General features: G+C 38.7%; 1 protein-coding gene across 1 annotated transcript; it reads left to right on the forward strand.

Annotated features, from left to right (window-relative positions):
* The first annotated feature begins 827 nt into the window (after positions 1 to 827).
* LOC135475877 (beta-1,3-glucan-binding protein-like) lies at positions 828 to 14,197 on the forward strand. The gene is made up of 10 exons (XM_064755823.1): positions 828 to 924; positions 1,205 to 1,344; positions 3,008 to 3,073; positions 3,431 to 3,491; positions 5,046 to 5,216; positions 5,637 to 5,714; positions 8,038 to 8,134; positions 9,130 to 9,201; positions 12,330 to 12,453; positions 13,957 to 14,197. Exons 1-10 carry the CDS (start codon positions 858 to 860, stop codon positions 14,164 to 14,166), a joined length of 1,086 nt encoding a protein of 361 aa, XP_064611893.1. The 5' UTR covers positions 828 to 857; the 3' UTR covers positions 14,167 to 14,197.
* Positions 14,198 to 15,853: the final 1,656 nt, after the last annotated feature.

Genomic DNA, 15,853 nt, shown 5'->3' on the forward strand with positions numbered 1-15,853 from the left:
GTTACGGAATTGGTTCCTGTTCCTTAATTGATTATACCAAAGCTATATGCCTATGTAACGTTGCTGAAACCAACCAGATCAAAGGTACGACATGTAAGACCCTGTTTCCATGAACAGCAAACAGCATGTTCTTTTAATAAAAATACACAGGCGAAATCGCATACAACAGCACATGTCCTACGCTTCAACAGTACTTCGTCAGAATTTCCTGGCGAAGAGCGGTAATTTTACATGTAACCAATGAAATCCGGCCAATTATTAATTACCTCAAGATCAGTTTTGTTCTAACCGTGCTTCAAAAGTAGCAACGTAGACGTCCCCTTTTCCCATGGCTTAAGCAGAGTTAAGTAAAACACAAATGCAATCAAGCTAGTTGCAAATTGTTAGTCTAGACAGGGACTGAATCAACGTTACATGACAAGTATCAGGGCCATTCGACTGTGATCTCCATTTCTTCCACCAATAGACCTCATGTGAAACTTCTTGAGTACGACCTTAAATTCAATTTAAGTTCATTTTCTCGTCTGTCTACAAATGTCCCTGATTTGTATGGACATTAGGCGTCCCTATACAAAACAGTCTTATAGCCATTAACGGGGATCCATCCCAGCTTTTTTTTCTACCATTTAATCAAACGTTGAAAAGTAAGATAAAGTGACCTTTTTTCATCATTGACTTATCAGAACGTCTCTGAAACCATGCGTATCTATAGTATTACAAACATCGGGCCTGATACTTATAGAATTGGTCTATCTTTTGCCTTACTTAGATAAATCCATTATATAGGTCTGTTGATCCCAACCAGACTTGTATTCTGCCTGGCTTAACTAACAGTTAAGCTATAGAGGACGGCCGCCATGAATCTTCTCCTGTGCCTGAGCTTACAGTTTCTCTTAGCTACCTGCAGTGTTATTCGAGAAACTGGTAAGAAAAAGCTAAAGTTTTATTTAATTGTTGTATTTTTTTTCATGGGAAAACCGAACACAGACTGGAAGAAACACCACACTTGACAAATCTCCTTTCTTAATGCCGCACTGCATGAGATTTTTCTGGAAAACCCCATTTTAAAAGTTACATTTAGAGAGGGTTCTGATTTGAGTATATATACAGGCTATAATATGCTTTTGTTTGAATCAAAACGGCAGATGACATTCTTGTATCTAGATGCTTGTAGGTTTATATACTATAATTTTCTCCTGGGCAGATGATGAGGATAATACAGAGCTGATGGTTCTACCCCCCGGTCTCGTCCCGCGGGCCAGCATGAGAGAGGTGTTCAGGGATGAGTTCAACTATGTGGACAGAAATAAATGGTCACTAGACGCTAGTGCTTCCATGGGCTGGGTAAGAGTGATAAATGTCCCAATCACAAATTCACACAGAGATGTAGCCAAAGTAAACTGTAACTATGAACCAATCAAGAGTAAAAAAATGCGTTGAGTTTTAGAACCAGTCCTCTTCGAGATTACCTATGGAGACGTGCTGTACTAACTTTGTACGTATAGCCCGTCTGGAAAACTTCACAAACCTTCACCACCGGAGTCCTTGTTCATGTTTTGTATACACTGAATCCACAAGTTGTATACAGAGATTATAAATGAAGGCAATCCAATCACGGTCATAATTTCTGTGAATAAACAGCTGTTGTCTATCCTCTAACTCGTTATCTATCCCCAGATTGCGAGACGTCGACGGTCATGTAAGACTGATTTACACGTTAAAACTCCCCAAACTGCGAGACGTCGACGATCATGCCAGACTGATTTACACGTTAAAACTCTCCAAACTGCGAGACGTCGACGATCATGCCAGACTGATTTACACGTTAAAACTCCCCAAACTGCGAGACGTCGTCAGTCCTATTATACTGATTTACACGTTAAAGCTCCCCAAACTGCGAGACGTCGTCAGTCCTACTATACTGATTTACACGTTAAAGCTCCCCAAACTGCGACACGTCGTCAGTCCTACTATACTGATTTACACGTTAAAACAACCCAAACTGCGAGACGTCATCTATCATGCTAGAATGATTTACACGTTAAAACTCCCCAGACTGCGAGGCGTCGACGATCATGCTAGACTTATTTACACGTTAAAGCTCCCCAAACCGCGAGGCGTCGACAATCATTCTAGAATGATTTACACGTTAAAGCTCCCCAAACCGCGAGACGTCGACAATCATGCCAGACTGATTTACACTTAAAACTCCTCAGACTGCGAGATGTCGAAAGTCATGCTAGACTGATTTACATGTTAAAGCTTCCCAAGCTGTGTAAGCCGACAACCGTGTTGCACTGATTCACACGTTAAATATGACCAAGTTGTTTTTGCATGCTGGAGTCGTGTTGGACTGATTAAGAGGTTAAATCTAACATTGAATGTGAAATTAAAATTTGAAAATTTGGAAGGACATTTAGGATATCATTATTTCATGAAATAAAGAAACCTACAGATTCTTCCGCTTAGTAGTGTTCACATAGTATGCATGTATATGTATGCGAACACATAACACGTCGTACTTTTCTGTCATATTATGTGTCTTTCGTGGCTGGGTGAGTCCATGCCGCCAAAATGCCGCCACCATCATGCCGGGAACACCAGACATGACAGTGAAGCAGTCACATTATACTGACACCGGAGTAAACAGTCTTGTTGCCTTACTCTAACCTCTCAGTGGTGAGCACCAAGCAAGGCACTAACAAGTACTATGTCTAAAGTCTTTGGTGTGACCCGACCTGGGTCTCCAGTTTGAGGCCGACGCTCTAACCATTAAGCCATCGACGCGGTGCGTTCACCTGTAAAATTAGTTTTTAAATTAATTACAGGTGGACCTTTCATGCAGGTACATGATACATTTCAGAAAGGGCACGTCATCATTACGATTTAATGAATTCAGTACCGAAAACCCTTTATTAAGCGACTATCACAATTATTCCAAAGTTTGTTTCAGATTATTGTTTCCATGTATCCACAAAGCACAATTGTACTCGATTGTTTGTTTCAGTTTTCGATGTATACCCCAGAACAGCGAAATTGTTACACCCACGGGGGAACGATATACCTGAAACCTGTAAGTGCCCATTTGTGTTAGACCATAGGGCGTGTTTCATATTCCATTCATGAATGTTCTATCTATCGGCAAGGCTAAGCGGTCAAATGAAAGTCATTTAAAGTTGAATATCATTTAATGTTCGATTTCATATCCTACTCAAATGCTGTCTTACTTCCGGGAAGGAGGGGTGGGGGGTGTCAGGTTGTCATAAGGAGCGGTGGTTTAAATCATCCTCGAGATCATGATGTTTTCTGTAAGTCCATTGCAGTGGCGGGTGCTCTGTATGACAAATGCTTGCAGTAAATAAGAGTAATGGTGGATTTATATCAAGAACATAGAAGCCTAAGCTGAGAATGGTTCCTTTTTCTTTTGCAGACCTTAACAGCCGATAGATTTGGAGAAAATTTTCTGCACAACAGCGTTTTGGACATAAAGAGTACGTTTTTTTATTCAGGTTAATTTATGCGTGTCAACTGAGAAGTTAATTTACCGAATACGCTATCGATTGTATGGAGGTACACATACGCTCTAATTTAAATCAAGGAACGTCCCCTTCGCTAACGGTGCTTAAGACGTATGGTAATTACAAACTTATGGTTTGCGTAACTGACACAGACGGTGCATCATTGAACACGATCAGATCACTGTTTTATGCGTTCAAGTATTGTTCTTCCTATTATTTGCCAATTCCATTTAAGCGATGCTTGGGATTAAGGAGCCTACTGGAAGCCACAATCCAGTCATTTCTATGATAAGTTTTAAATAAAAAACACTTGACTGATATAAAAAAGAAAATTCGGTGTTAACACACTTCATCTGTTAGGAATAACCAGATGCCAACTATCACGCTATCCAAGGTGCTTTAGAGTCGTATCCTGAATTTGACGTGGCTAACTCCGGCAGTAACTACAGTGCCTCTTCAAAATGAATTATTCCAGCTCAGTAATCGTATCCCTGTATGACGGGTTATTTGTCTCCACGACTCGTCAGTAAACATGTAGTCAAGGGATACCGCAGGTTTTGTGCTAACCTTATCTCTGGGATGGATTTGCCTGCAAGTTATCACCCACTAGATAGTATTTTGTTTGCTCCACCTCAGAATCAGATTATGGTCAGGGGTTATTGTGCTACTGATCCTCTACGGGAGAAGATAACTGCCACAAACGCTGGCAATTATGTCTATGCGATGCCTGCAATGTCTACTTATCTAAAGACTGTCTGATGTACACAACTTTCTCCTGACAGCGGTGTATTGCTACCTTGCAAACATTTGTTATGCCTAGTAAGGTTTTGTATTGATCCTGTGTTTTATGTTGTCTTTTTCTTTCTCTCCACAAAACCGTTGTCCTATTTCGTATACACTTGTGGTACATTTAATTTATTTTACCCATAATGCTTTTGTGTTCTTGTGTAAACATTTGTTGTACGTGTAATGTTTCTTTCTTACCTCACAACATTTTAACTACTGTGTAATCATTTGCTATTCGCGGTGTTTTTTGTTCTGCACAAAAAATTACTGTGTACAAATTAGCTTGTTTACTTGTTTAGCTCTTGTGTAAACATTTGTCGTATGCTGTTTTTTCTTTATGCCTAGGTCAGAGCTGTATGGTTATAGCCGTGTGTATAATTGCGTTATATTACCCACTATTTACAAAACAGCACGGTTACTGTGTAAACTTTTGCTGTATTTTTTTTCCTACAAAGTTATATGTTTACTTTGCACACTTTTGCTGTATTTTCCCGTGTTCACAAAGCAGCACGGTTATTGTGTAAACCTTTCCTGTATTTGATTTATGCCTTGTGAAGAACTGTATGGTTCTTTTTTTGCCCACAGAGCGGTGCGGTTACTGTGTAAACATTTGCTGTATGTCCTTTCTGTTTACAGAGCTGTCTGATTATCTTGTACAGTTTTGCTGTGTGCTGTGTTTTTCTCCCTGTTTGCAGAATTGTACGGTTAGTGTGTAAAACTTTGCTGTATTATTGCCTGCAGAGCTCTACGGTTACTGTGATCCTACGTGGAATAACGGTTGTTACAGAGATCCTCACAAGGATGGGATCAATCCTGTGGCAATGTCCTGTTTCATGAGGTCAAAGTTCTCCTTCAAATACGGCAAAATGGAGATCGTCGCCAAGATGCCGAAAGGCGATTGGCTTTGGCCAGGTATGGTACCTTTGGCTGCTATGTTCGCCTGTCATGCGATCTACCTCGTAGTTACTTTGGAAATTGCTTGTCAACAATTTTTTGGCCTAATATAGTTCGGTATGAAATTATTTCATCTTTGGTGAGATGTTGTAGAATACATTTTTAAGAGAGATGAATCCGAAATAATTATTAAAATATTAATTATAGCTATAAATATATTTATTTATTTATTTATCTTTTATTTGATACTTAAGCAAGTATAAATATATCACATATAAAATTATTGGTAACTGTTAATGCAACCTATGGTATTTTAAGCATGATTCGAGTGGTTTAATCAGAGTTTGTTTCTATGGTTACTGGGAAATTTTGTCGTCATCTTGCAAAGCGTCATGCAAACATTCAATGGAGATGTTGTTGTACGGGTTTTTTTAACAGCTCTATGGTTGTTTCCGAAACACGGTCATTATGGAGAATGGCCTCGCTCTGGAGAAATTGATGTCGCCGAAATCACTGGTAAATGGGCCTTTAACACGTAAGATACATGTAAGGCGAAACAAGGCTTCACGGCAAGATTTGCGTGTTGTCAGATAAGCCTATATTCTAGATCACGGGTTAGTCCTGTCACGTTGAAGAAAATTCAAGTTGATGAGAGGCATGTAGACATGAATTATATCTCTTTTTGATGTTTGCACATATATATATTTTTTATGCACTGTGCAAGATTCGGACCAGGGCGGCATGTGGTGTGAATGTCTTGTAACTCACGTAAAAAAGGGTGATAAAGTAGAAAAGTAAATGGGGGAAAATGTTCTTAGAATATAGTATTTGTAGACTGTTGGACATGGTCAAGTCGTAATAACAAGTTCAAATTGGCAGTAGCTGCCGAAAAAAAGTCCAACACGTCTGGGGCTTCGTGTCGTCTTACACACTGATGTCACTCGTTAGATGAGTGGCCTTTTAAAAGATTTGATGTGAAAAAAGGGCCGACCGACATAACGACCAATAGACTATCAGTGACAACCGCTTGTCGCAGGTAAAAAAAGCAGAATTGTGTGAGAAGGACCTGTGCTGTTCATTGTTCGGAGTGCCGATGTCATATATTGTATAAGTAGGATACCTATGTCCCAAAACTGTTGATCGTGAAAATGGTCTCTATAAGACTTCGGTTTCCGCTTAGCCATACCAATTTGAGCTGGTAGAAAGTCCAAAACTAACTTGACTTCTTGACTTATAGCACTGTAAATAACTGCGTGATTATTTAATTATTTATTACACGCCTCCATGCATTGGCTTTGAATGACAAAAGCAAAACGCAGGTGTGCAATGGACGACCGAATTTCGGGAATCCTAGAGGAAGTCTAGATAAGCAGTGTGGCAATCTATATTAATGGTCCCAAATATGGACATTCTACTCATTCCATGTTCCCAAATGTGGATATCCCACATATTTAGCATTCCCATATGTGGATATCCCACAAATCCAGGGTTCCCAAATGTGGATATCTCACAAATTCAGTGTTCCCCAATGTGGACATCCCACAAATTCCGAGGAAACACCTGTTAACTGAATGTACAAATCACCGACTTCTTCAGTTGTGGAATTCCTTGTCAAGTGTGTATTAATGTTACACATTAATAGCCTCAAAAATGATTGATAACAAACATATGCTTTACAAAAATGAAACACCTAGTCAGTTATATTTGGTATCCTTCTGTAGCGTAACCTATGAATCATTAGATATATATCTCTCTAACACCTTAGAGTACTGATAAATTCATTGCTGCACCTTGTATTTACATTACAAGGTGTCCTAAAATTACTTTCATATTAATAGATGGATGGTTAAATTTAAAGGGAAGTTTTTCTGTTGAGGATAAATATTGGCAGTTCCATTGAGAAAGTCAAGTTCCAAACTAAGATGATCATCAAAATAAGGTTTGAAGGCAACATCGCCAAATCATAAATAAAACACGGTAGCTTCAGATATTCGAGTTAATGCTATAGAAATCCCAAAGAACCACAAAAAATGATAGCAATATCGTATTTCGTGCAATAATATTGATTTATAATGAAATGGCACCAGAAGTTGCGCAGTCCTGTTACGGCTAATTTAAGCTCTCAAGTTCACCGTGATAGTGACGGAGATTTTTGATTGCTCATATAATTACTTTTGAATGCAAAACTCATCCCTTAGCAACAGCCTTCGTTTAGCGAAGAAATAAGCATCCTGGAAGACATTATTGCATCGCTCCTAAAAAAACAGAATGGCCTGAGTTTTTATTACTGTCAGAAACATTTAAAATGACGTGAATGACATGCGACGAATAAAACCCCTATGATTGCGTTGTTATATGCAAACATTCTATTTGATTGCATAGAAAATTGGCAGGTGAATTCAAATTTAACATATCAACTGGATTACTCTTGTAAATAAATGGATGAGTTTTGCATACAAAATATTGCTTTCTAAAGAACGCCACATCAGAGGGTAATCAGATAAGCCTCGCAGTGTGAATCATTGCTTTTTCCTACACTGATAGTTTTATTTCATATTTGTGTTTATTATTTCGAATTTTAACATACTAATTACACTTCTTTCTGTATACCATAAGCTTCGACGCTAAATGAGTTATTTTACCAGTTGGTGATGCGAGTAAAGCATCGCTCTTGTGGCAGTCGGTAAGTACATGATCATTGAGATGATGGGTTCAAATCCCGTTATAGAAAATAAATAAACAAATAATAAATACAGTGTAAATATCATTTTTATGTACCTATAAAACTGTTTTCTGTATTATATGAGGTAACTTATATTCGATGTCCGTATGATTCCAGGCAATGTTAACTATGGCGGTCTTGGCGTGCATAGACAGTCCGCATCACTCCACTTTGGCAACGACCGAGCTCATGACCACCATATCGTTAATCACAAGTAAGAGGAAGTATCTTTTCACAGTACACAGAGTATCTCGAAGTAGAAGCCTCTGTGTGGTCTCCGGGGTAAAAAGCATATGTCCTCAGCCCTCTAAGCAAATCTGGCTAGTCGAGAGCTCTCCCGAATGGGCCTGGTGAACAGAATAGATCCAAATGAAATTTGCTCTTAACTGTGCTGTGCGTCATGGTTACAATCAGTGTTGCTGGTGATGCTGTAGATATATGTTTAAAATATATATATTTAAGTTTATTGTATAAGAACTACATGTATATTTTATGATATTGAAGGCCGTTTTTCCAAGAACTATATTCAAATAATTTTAAATGAAGTTTTGTTGATCACAGGTGTCTTAAAGCTCGTCTTTCATGTTTGTTCTGATTGTTTTGAAAATATCCGCCTAATTTTGTTTGATTTTGAAAGTTCGCAGAGCAATGAAAACCATTTACTGCCTTATCTTTTAAACAGGTTCTCACCATAATACGCTTGCAATATTGCCAAAGTGACGTGAAGCCATAATCATTCAATCATTAATTCATTCATTCCAAATAAGAACACACCACATTTTGTATAAGAAAGATTTATCTGACTTTACAAACTTCTGTCCCTTTTAAAGTGAGAAACTGGCTAATCTGCTCGTTACGTCATATAATGTTAATGCATACGACTGTCTTCATTGATGTGTTTCCGGAGAATGCATCTTGGAAAAAATTGAATTCCAATGTGCATTAAGGCTGAAATTAAATTTAATTTTAACGGACACAGTGTCTTGTTCTAGTTAAAGCACAATATATCTAGGCTACACATATATGTTCCCTGTGACATAATATGACGTCATACATCGTGACCTATTGCTCGCGGAACCATTGTGATGATTAACACATTTTAGAATCTAAGATAAATAATTTCAGATGTATACGTCTTTTTCAATAAGGTTATAAGGCTCATGAGGAAAGTGTGTCATATTTCACATCTGGTTGCCTCTATGTTTACAGAACCCTGCAGGGCACGACATGGGGGGATGCCTTCCACAAGTACACACTAGACTGGACTTCTTCACACATCAAGTAAGAATCAGTTATCTGGCTATTTTATACGGTTTTAGTATATTTATTTCATTTATTTTATATCACTGGTGTTTTACGCCATACTCCACAATATTTCACTTTCACTTACATGATAGTATGAGGAAAGCGGACAGAGCCCGGAGGAAACCCGCGGCCATCCGCAGATTGGACACGGTTATAATGGAAGTCTGTAATAAGACAAAGGTGTATAGCATAACATGTGCCTCTTACTGCAGTCATGTTGAAGAGCCTCAGTCTGATGTGGCAACCATACATAACAACTGTATACTGAACACGTGTAGAACCATGGGTAAGTGATATCCATTAGAGTTCACGGACAGTAAGTAATAAACTGTTGGTATGTTCCTGTCACAGGTCATCTGCTATATAAGTCTTTCTTTACATGTCATAACCCAGTACAGCGTTGTAGTTTAGATTTACATGTCATAACCCAGTACAGCGTTGTAGTTTAGATTTACATGTCATAACCCAATACAGCGTTGTAGTTTAGATTTACATGTCATAACCCAGTACAGCGTTGTAGTTTAGAGTTATGCTGTCCACACCTGTGTGAATCTCATTAAGAAACAGTTTAGAACACGTTTTATATATATCTTCACTACTAGCTTAGATAATTCCACGTCACAGACCTGCTGCATATAAGAAGAATTTTGTATGTACTATGATGTGAAAAATTGTCCAATGTTGTGAACATAGCCTAAATTCAATTTGCATTGTTTCTGTCATTCCACCGCCGTTGTTACTAACTGAAAAGTTTAACATGTCAGTTTCCCGTGGAGGCTAACCCAGCTAGATCTTATCTTCAGGAAGGACAGAAAGTTGGATAAAAATTATCCATCAGTCGGCAGTTCGTAGAGAAAGCATGAGTTAACGACTATTATACGTCTAGCAATTTGCTTTTTGACGGAGAAAATAATTCCCCAGGTGCCCATTCGTGTATCAAAGCTGTAGCGAAAGAAATATCTTTATCGCATGAGGGAAAACAGCACATCAACCACTTTAATACATTTACATATCCTGGCCAAAAAGACTTTTTCCCTCTCGTCCCAATGAAGCTACCTTAGGTCGACATCTTAATTATATTAACCCACTTTTTTTGAAGTCCACTTTACAGTATTTATATCGATGATGCACATATAATGTCCACTCGTATTACTTCACTTTACATTTACTGTGTCAGCATTTATATCGATGAACACATGATGTTGTCCACACGTATTATTTTACTGTTTCAGTATTTATATCGATGACCAGATGTGCTATGATGCCGACACGTCTTATGTCACTGTTTCAGTATTTATATCGATGACCAAATGATTTTGTCCTCACGTGTTATGTTACCGTTTCAGTATTTATATCGATGACCACATGATGTTGTCTTCATGTGCTATTTTACCGTTTCAGTATTTATATCGATGGTCAGATGTGCTATGATGTCCACACGTGTTATGTTACCGTTTCAGTATTTATATCGATGACTACATGATGTTGTCTTCATATGCTATTTTACCGTTTCAGTATTTATATCGATGGCCAGATGTGCTGTGATGTTCACACGTGTTATGTTACTGTTTCAGTATTTATATCGATGGCCAGATGTGCTATGATGTCCACACGTGTTATGTTACTGCTTCAGTATTTATATCGATGACCACATGATGTTGTCTTCATATGCTATTTTACCGTTTCAGTATTTATATCGATGGCCAGATGTGCTATGATGTCCACACGTATTATGTTACTGTTTCAGCATTAATATCGATGGCCAGATGTGCTATGATGTTCACACGTGTTATGTTACTGTTTAAGCATTAATATCGATGGCCAGATGTGCTGTGATGTCCACACGTGTTATGTTACTGTTTCAGCATTTATATCGATGGCCAGATGTGCTATGATGTCCACACGTATTATGTTACTGTTTCAGCATTTATATCGATGGCCAAATGTGCTATGATGTCCACACGTGTTATGTAACTGTTTCAGCATTAATATCGATGGCCAGATGTGCTGTGATGTCCACACATGTTATGTAACTGTTTCAGTATTTATATCGATGGCCAGATGTGCTATGATGTCCACACGTGTTATGTTACCGTTTCAGCATATATATCGATGGCTAAATGTGCTATGATGTCCACACGTGTTATGTTACTGTTTCAGCATTAATATCGATGGCCAGATGTGCTATGATGTCCACACGTGTTATGTTACTGTTTAAGCATTAATATCGATGGCCAGATGTGCTGTGATGTCCACACGTGTTATGTTACTGTTTCAGTATTTATATCGATGGTCAGATGTGCTATGATGTCCACACGTGTTATGTTACTGTTTAAGTATTTATATCGATGGCCAGATGTGCTATGATGTCCACACGTATTATGTTACTGTTTCAGCATTAATATCGATGGCCAGATGTGCTATGATGTCCACACGTGTTATGTTACTGTTTAAGCATTAATATCGATGGCCAGATGTGCTGTGATGTCCACACGTGTTATGTTACTGTTTCAGCATTTATATCGATGGTCAGATGTGCTATGATGTCCACACGTATTATGTTACTGTTTCAGCATTTATATCCATGGCCAGATGTGCTATGATGTCCACACGTGTTATGTAACTGTTTCAGCATTAATATCGATGGCCAGATGTGCTGTGATGTCCACACATGTTATGTAACTGTTTCAGTATTTATATCGATGGCCAGATGTGCTATGATGTCCACACGTGTTATGTAACTGTTTCAGCATTAATATCGATGGCCAGATGTGCTATGATGTCCACACGTGTTATGTTACTGTTTCAGCATTAATATCGATGGCCAGATGTGCTATGATGTCCACACGTGTTATGTTACTGTTTAAGCATTAATATCGATGGCCAGATGTGCTGTGATGTCCACACGTGTTATGTTACTGTTTCAGCATTTATATCGATGGTCAGATGTGCTATGATGTCCACACGTGTTATGTTACTGTTTAAGCATTTATATCGATGGCCAAATGTGCTATGATGTCCACACGTGTTATGTTACTGTTTCAGCATTAATATCGATGGCCAGATGTGCTATGATGTCCACACATGTTATGTAACTGTTTCAGTATTTATATCGATGGACAGATGATGCTCTCCACACCAATGCCTGGGGATGGGTTACATCACCACTACCATCTTCCCGGTAACAATATCTGGGGCAACTCACATAACGCTCCTTTTGACCAAGACGTAAGTTTCAGGATATATGGGAGTAATCGGTAATTCTTGTAATTTTACAAAATGTAAAACTATATCACAAAAGTAACCGATGATAAAATCGACGATTAATCCATAAATTGTTTTTGGCTGATCATATCAAAATGGCGGTAAGAGAACATTTTCATACCATTTTCAGGAAGCTGTATTAAATTATTTTCATTTCTTCTCCGCTTATTGAATTCCAAACACAGATAAAAGTCATTTTGATAAAATATTTATAATTTCACAATTCTCATTAAACATCAGGAAATAGTACAATCATTTTTGTAATATAATTACAAAGTCAAAAGCTAATGAGCTACTGTTCTATTTCCGGTTGGGAAATTTTTAGATGCTGCGGTTATAGATTAAGTACAAGGAACACCCAACGACACCCAACTATATACCATACACAACTTCAGATACTTTCCCAGAATAATAACACAAATAATGTGAACAATTACAACAGGAATTTCGACCTTAATTGCTTGACCCGCTAATAATGACAAAGACATTAGCATGCTACAATTATGTTCTGTTACATTTTTTTCTTCGAGAGTGGTCCTGTTACCGACATTTTTGGGACCATCTTAACTAGGTTAACGCATTATAAGTGAGATTATTTAAACTAAAATGGTCGTGTCGTGAAAAAATGTTACTTTCATTTGTCATGAACTCGTCAATAATACTTCATTTCTTTTAAGAAAGGAAACTGCAAAACAAATGCCTAGGGTAAATCATTTGTTATTTGCATCCATTGCGCCTATATATCTGTATGTTTGGTGTTTATTTCCTATTTAAGAGTATTTTATTTATAAGACAAAGGGGGCTCTTTCCGGTTTTCTCCCACCATAACGCTGGCCGCCGTTTTATAGGTGAAATATTCTTGAGTACAGCGCAAAGCAGAGATCAAATAATTAAATAAATATACGACAATTGTCAGATATATCGGTGAAGGAGACACCAGACCACTTCTCAAGTTACCTGACAAACCTCCTGACGAGCAAAAGCCAGCTCAATTTATGCCTACAATCAAAAAATTAATCTGTTAATTTTTACAGAAAGTCTGTTGTCTGAGTTATGCTAGAATGTATTCTGTCATTATAACACCGGATTCTGTCAACTTAAACATAACATCCTGTGAGTATAATAGAATCTTTATGTCGAATTAATGATAGCATATGTGTGTTCCATTTAACAAAATAATCTGTTGCTATAGCGGAATACATTCTATAGCATCACTCAGACAACAGGCTTTCTGTTAAAATTAACAGATTTATGTTTTGAGTATAATTATGGCCTGCGAAGAAGCTGATCGGTTGTGACAAGTCCAGACTTTAGACGACTGGCTCAGTGTGGGTCCCCTGGAACACATAAAGTATAGCTCTATGTATAGTCTGTTGAATGAATGGCCCTGGGTATCTCTTGTGCATAGCAAAAGTACGGCTTGATTCCCTTATTTAAAGCCCGATCACGCTTCTCCTTCATTTGCAGTTTTATATCATCATGAGTAATGGGGTCGGCGGTGGAGGAATCTTCCCTGACAACGTGCGCAACTACCCTCACCCTAAACCCTGGTCCGTGCACGATAGTCGCCGTGACGGCATGGAGAAGTTCTGGCGGCACAAGAACGACTGGTACCAAACTTGGCATGGTGAAGACCCAGCCCTACAGGTCCGCTCTGTTGTCGTCTGGCAGTACTAAACAGCTTCACCGGATAAAAGAGCCACATCTGCCCGACAGTTATCAGATCTTTTATTTTGTTCAATAAACTGTCCATTTGTTACACTCTAGAGTTTGTCAATATCTTGCAATGTATATCTGTCAAATGCTTGATATAATTCACCCGGAGTGCAGCTTAGATTAAGACTTATCTTAATGTCTTATTTCATTTGCCAAACCCATGACACGACTGTATTTATTTCTTTTTTTTATTTATTCCATTGCTGTTTAACGATATGCTGAAATTTTGTTCACTTACATAACGGCTGTGATGCTATTAGGTGGTAGAAACCGGAGAACTCAAAGGAACCCCACACTCTTTGTCATGTGGGAACCTGATCAAACTCTTTACTTAAAACCGCAGCTCATTGGCAGCATAAAGATAACCAAAAGCTGTACGCCACTTGGGTATCCATGCACGATATCAGTGATTAATATTTCGACATTACGCATTATCTCATACCTATACTTAATCTGAACGCTGTCCTGTCAAAACTCGACAGAAATTTGTTCTCAAATGGCTCATAACGGTATATCCTGGAACATCCTCACGTAGCCGGTTCCAAGACATAGTTGTCTGCGGGAACTTATCATGCACTGTGCCCAGGCTTGTGGTAATGGGAACGGAGAACATCCAAGCCCGGATATACATGTACTAAGGAGCACTGAATTCACTTTTGTTCAACACTGAAGAAACATGTCAGAAAAAGAATTATCGATTGTTTCCACGTTTACTTCAAGCATAGCATACTTTCAAGTTTTGACTCTTGAAAGTACATTTTCGACACCGTCACCATTTCTCTATACCGAGGGATTTATTTATTTTTTTTGATTGGTGTTTTTTACGCCGTACTCAAGAATATTTCACTTATGCGACGGTGGCCAGCATTATGGTGGGTGAAAACCGGGCACAGCCCGGGGGAAACCCACGACCATCCGCAGGTTGCTGGCAGACCTTCCCACGTACGGCCGGAGAGGAAGCCAACATCTGCTGGACTTGAACTCACAGCGACCGCATTGGTGAGAGACTCCTGGGTCATTACGCTGCGCTAGCGCGCTAACCAACAGAGCCACGGAGGCCCCTTCAATACAGAGGGAGGTTTTCCACCAAACACAAGCAGGATTGTATTGATTCATGGTCATTAATAGTTGCTGGGGTTTTAAAAAATAGCAATCAACCGTTTGAGTTTTTAGAATCCGTTTTACAAAGATGTAACCTAACGTACAGGATTCTACATAGGCCTACCACAGAGATAAGCATTGGTGATATATTTGCGGTGATGTGAACCAGGTGTCAGTGATGTACTATTACGATTTAAAGGTTGCCGTACATAAACGCTTGGTTTTTGGAGTGGCCGAACACATAACAGCACTAAAAAGCTCCTTAGCTTTCTTCTTGGGGCATAAAATGGCTTTAAACTACAGTTTTCCGAAGACCCCAGCGGTCAGTCCGAAAATGAAATAATCCGCCGTGGTGACGTTAACGGAGATCAAAACAATTCTGGAGGAAGAGCTCGAATTGGTCCCGCTGGTTAAGCTGGTCCCGTGTTCCTAGTACGACTATCGATGATGTCATTTCTGCATATTTCCCACCACGAACGAGAACTAAGTATTTGTAAAATAGGGGGCTACTGAGAATTTTTTCTCATTTTTTTACATATCTTTGTTT

This window comes from Liolophura sinensis, chromosome 9, assembly GCF_032854445.1.
Source record: "Liolophura sinensis isolate JHLJ2023 chromosome 9, CUHK_Ljap_v2, whole genome shotgun sequence".
In the NCBI taxonomy this organism is placed as follows: Eukaryota; Metazoa; Mollusca; class Polyplacophora; order Chitonida; family Chitonidae; genus Liolophura; species Liolophura sinensis.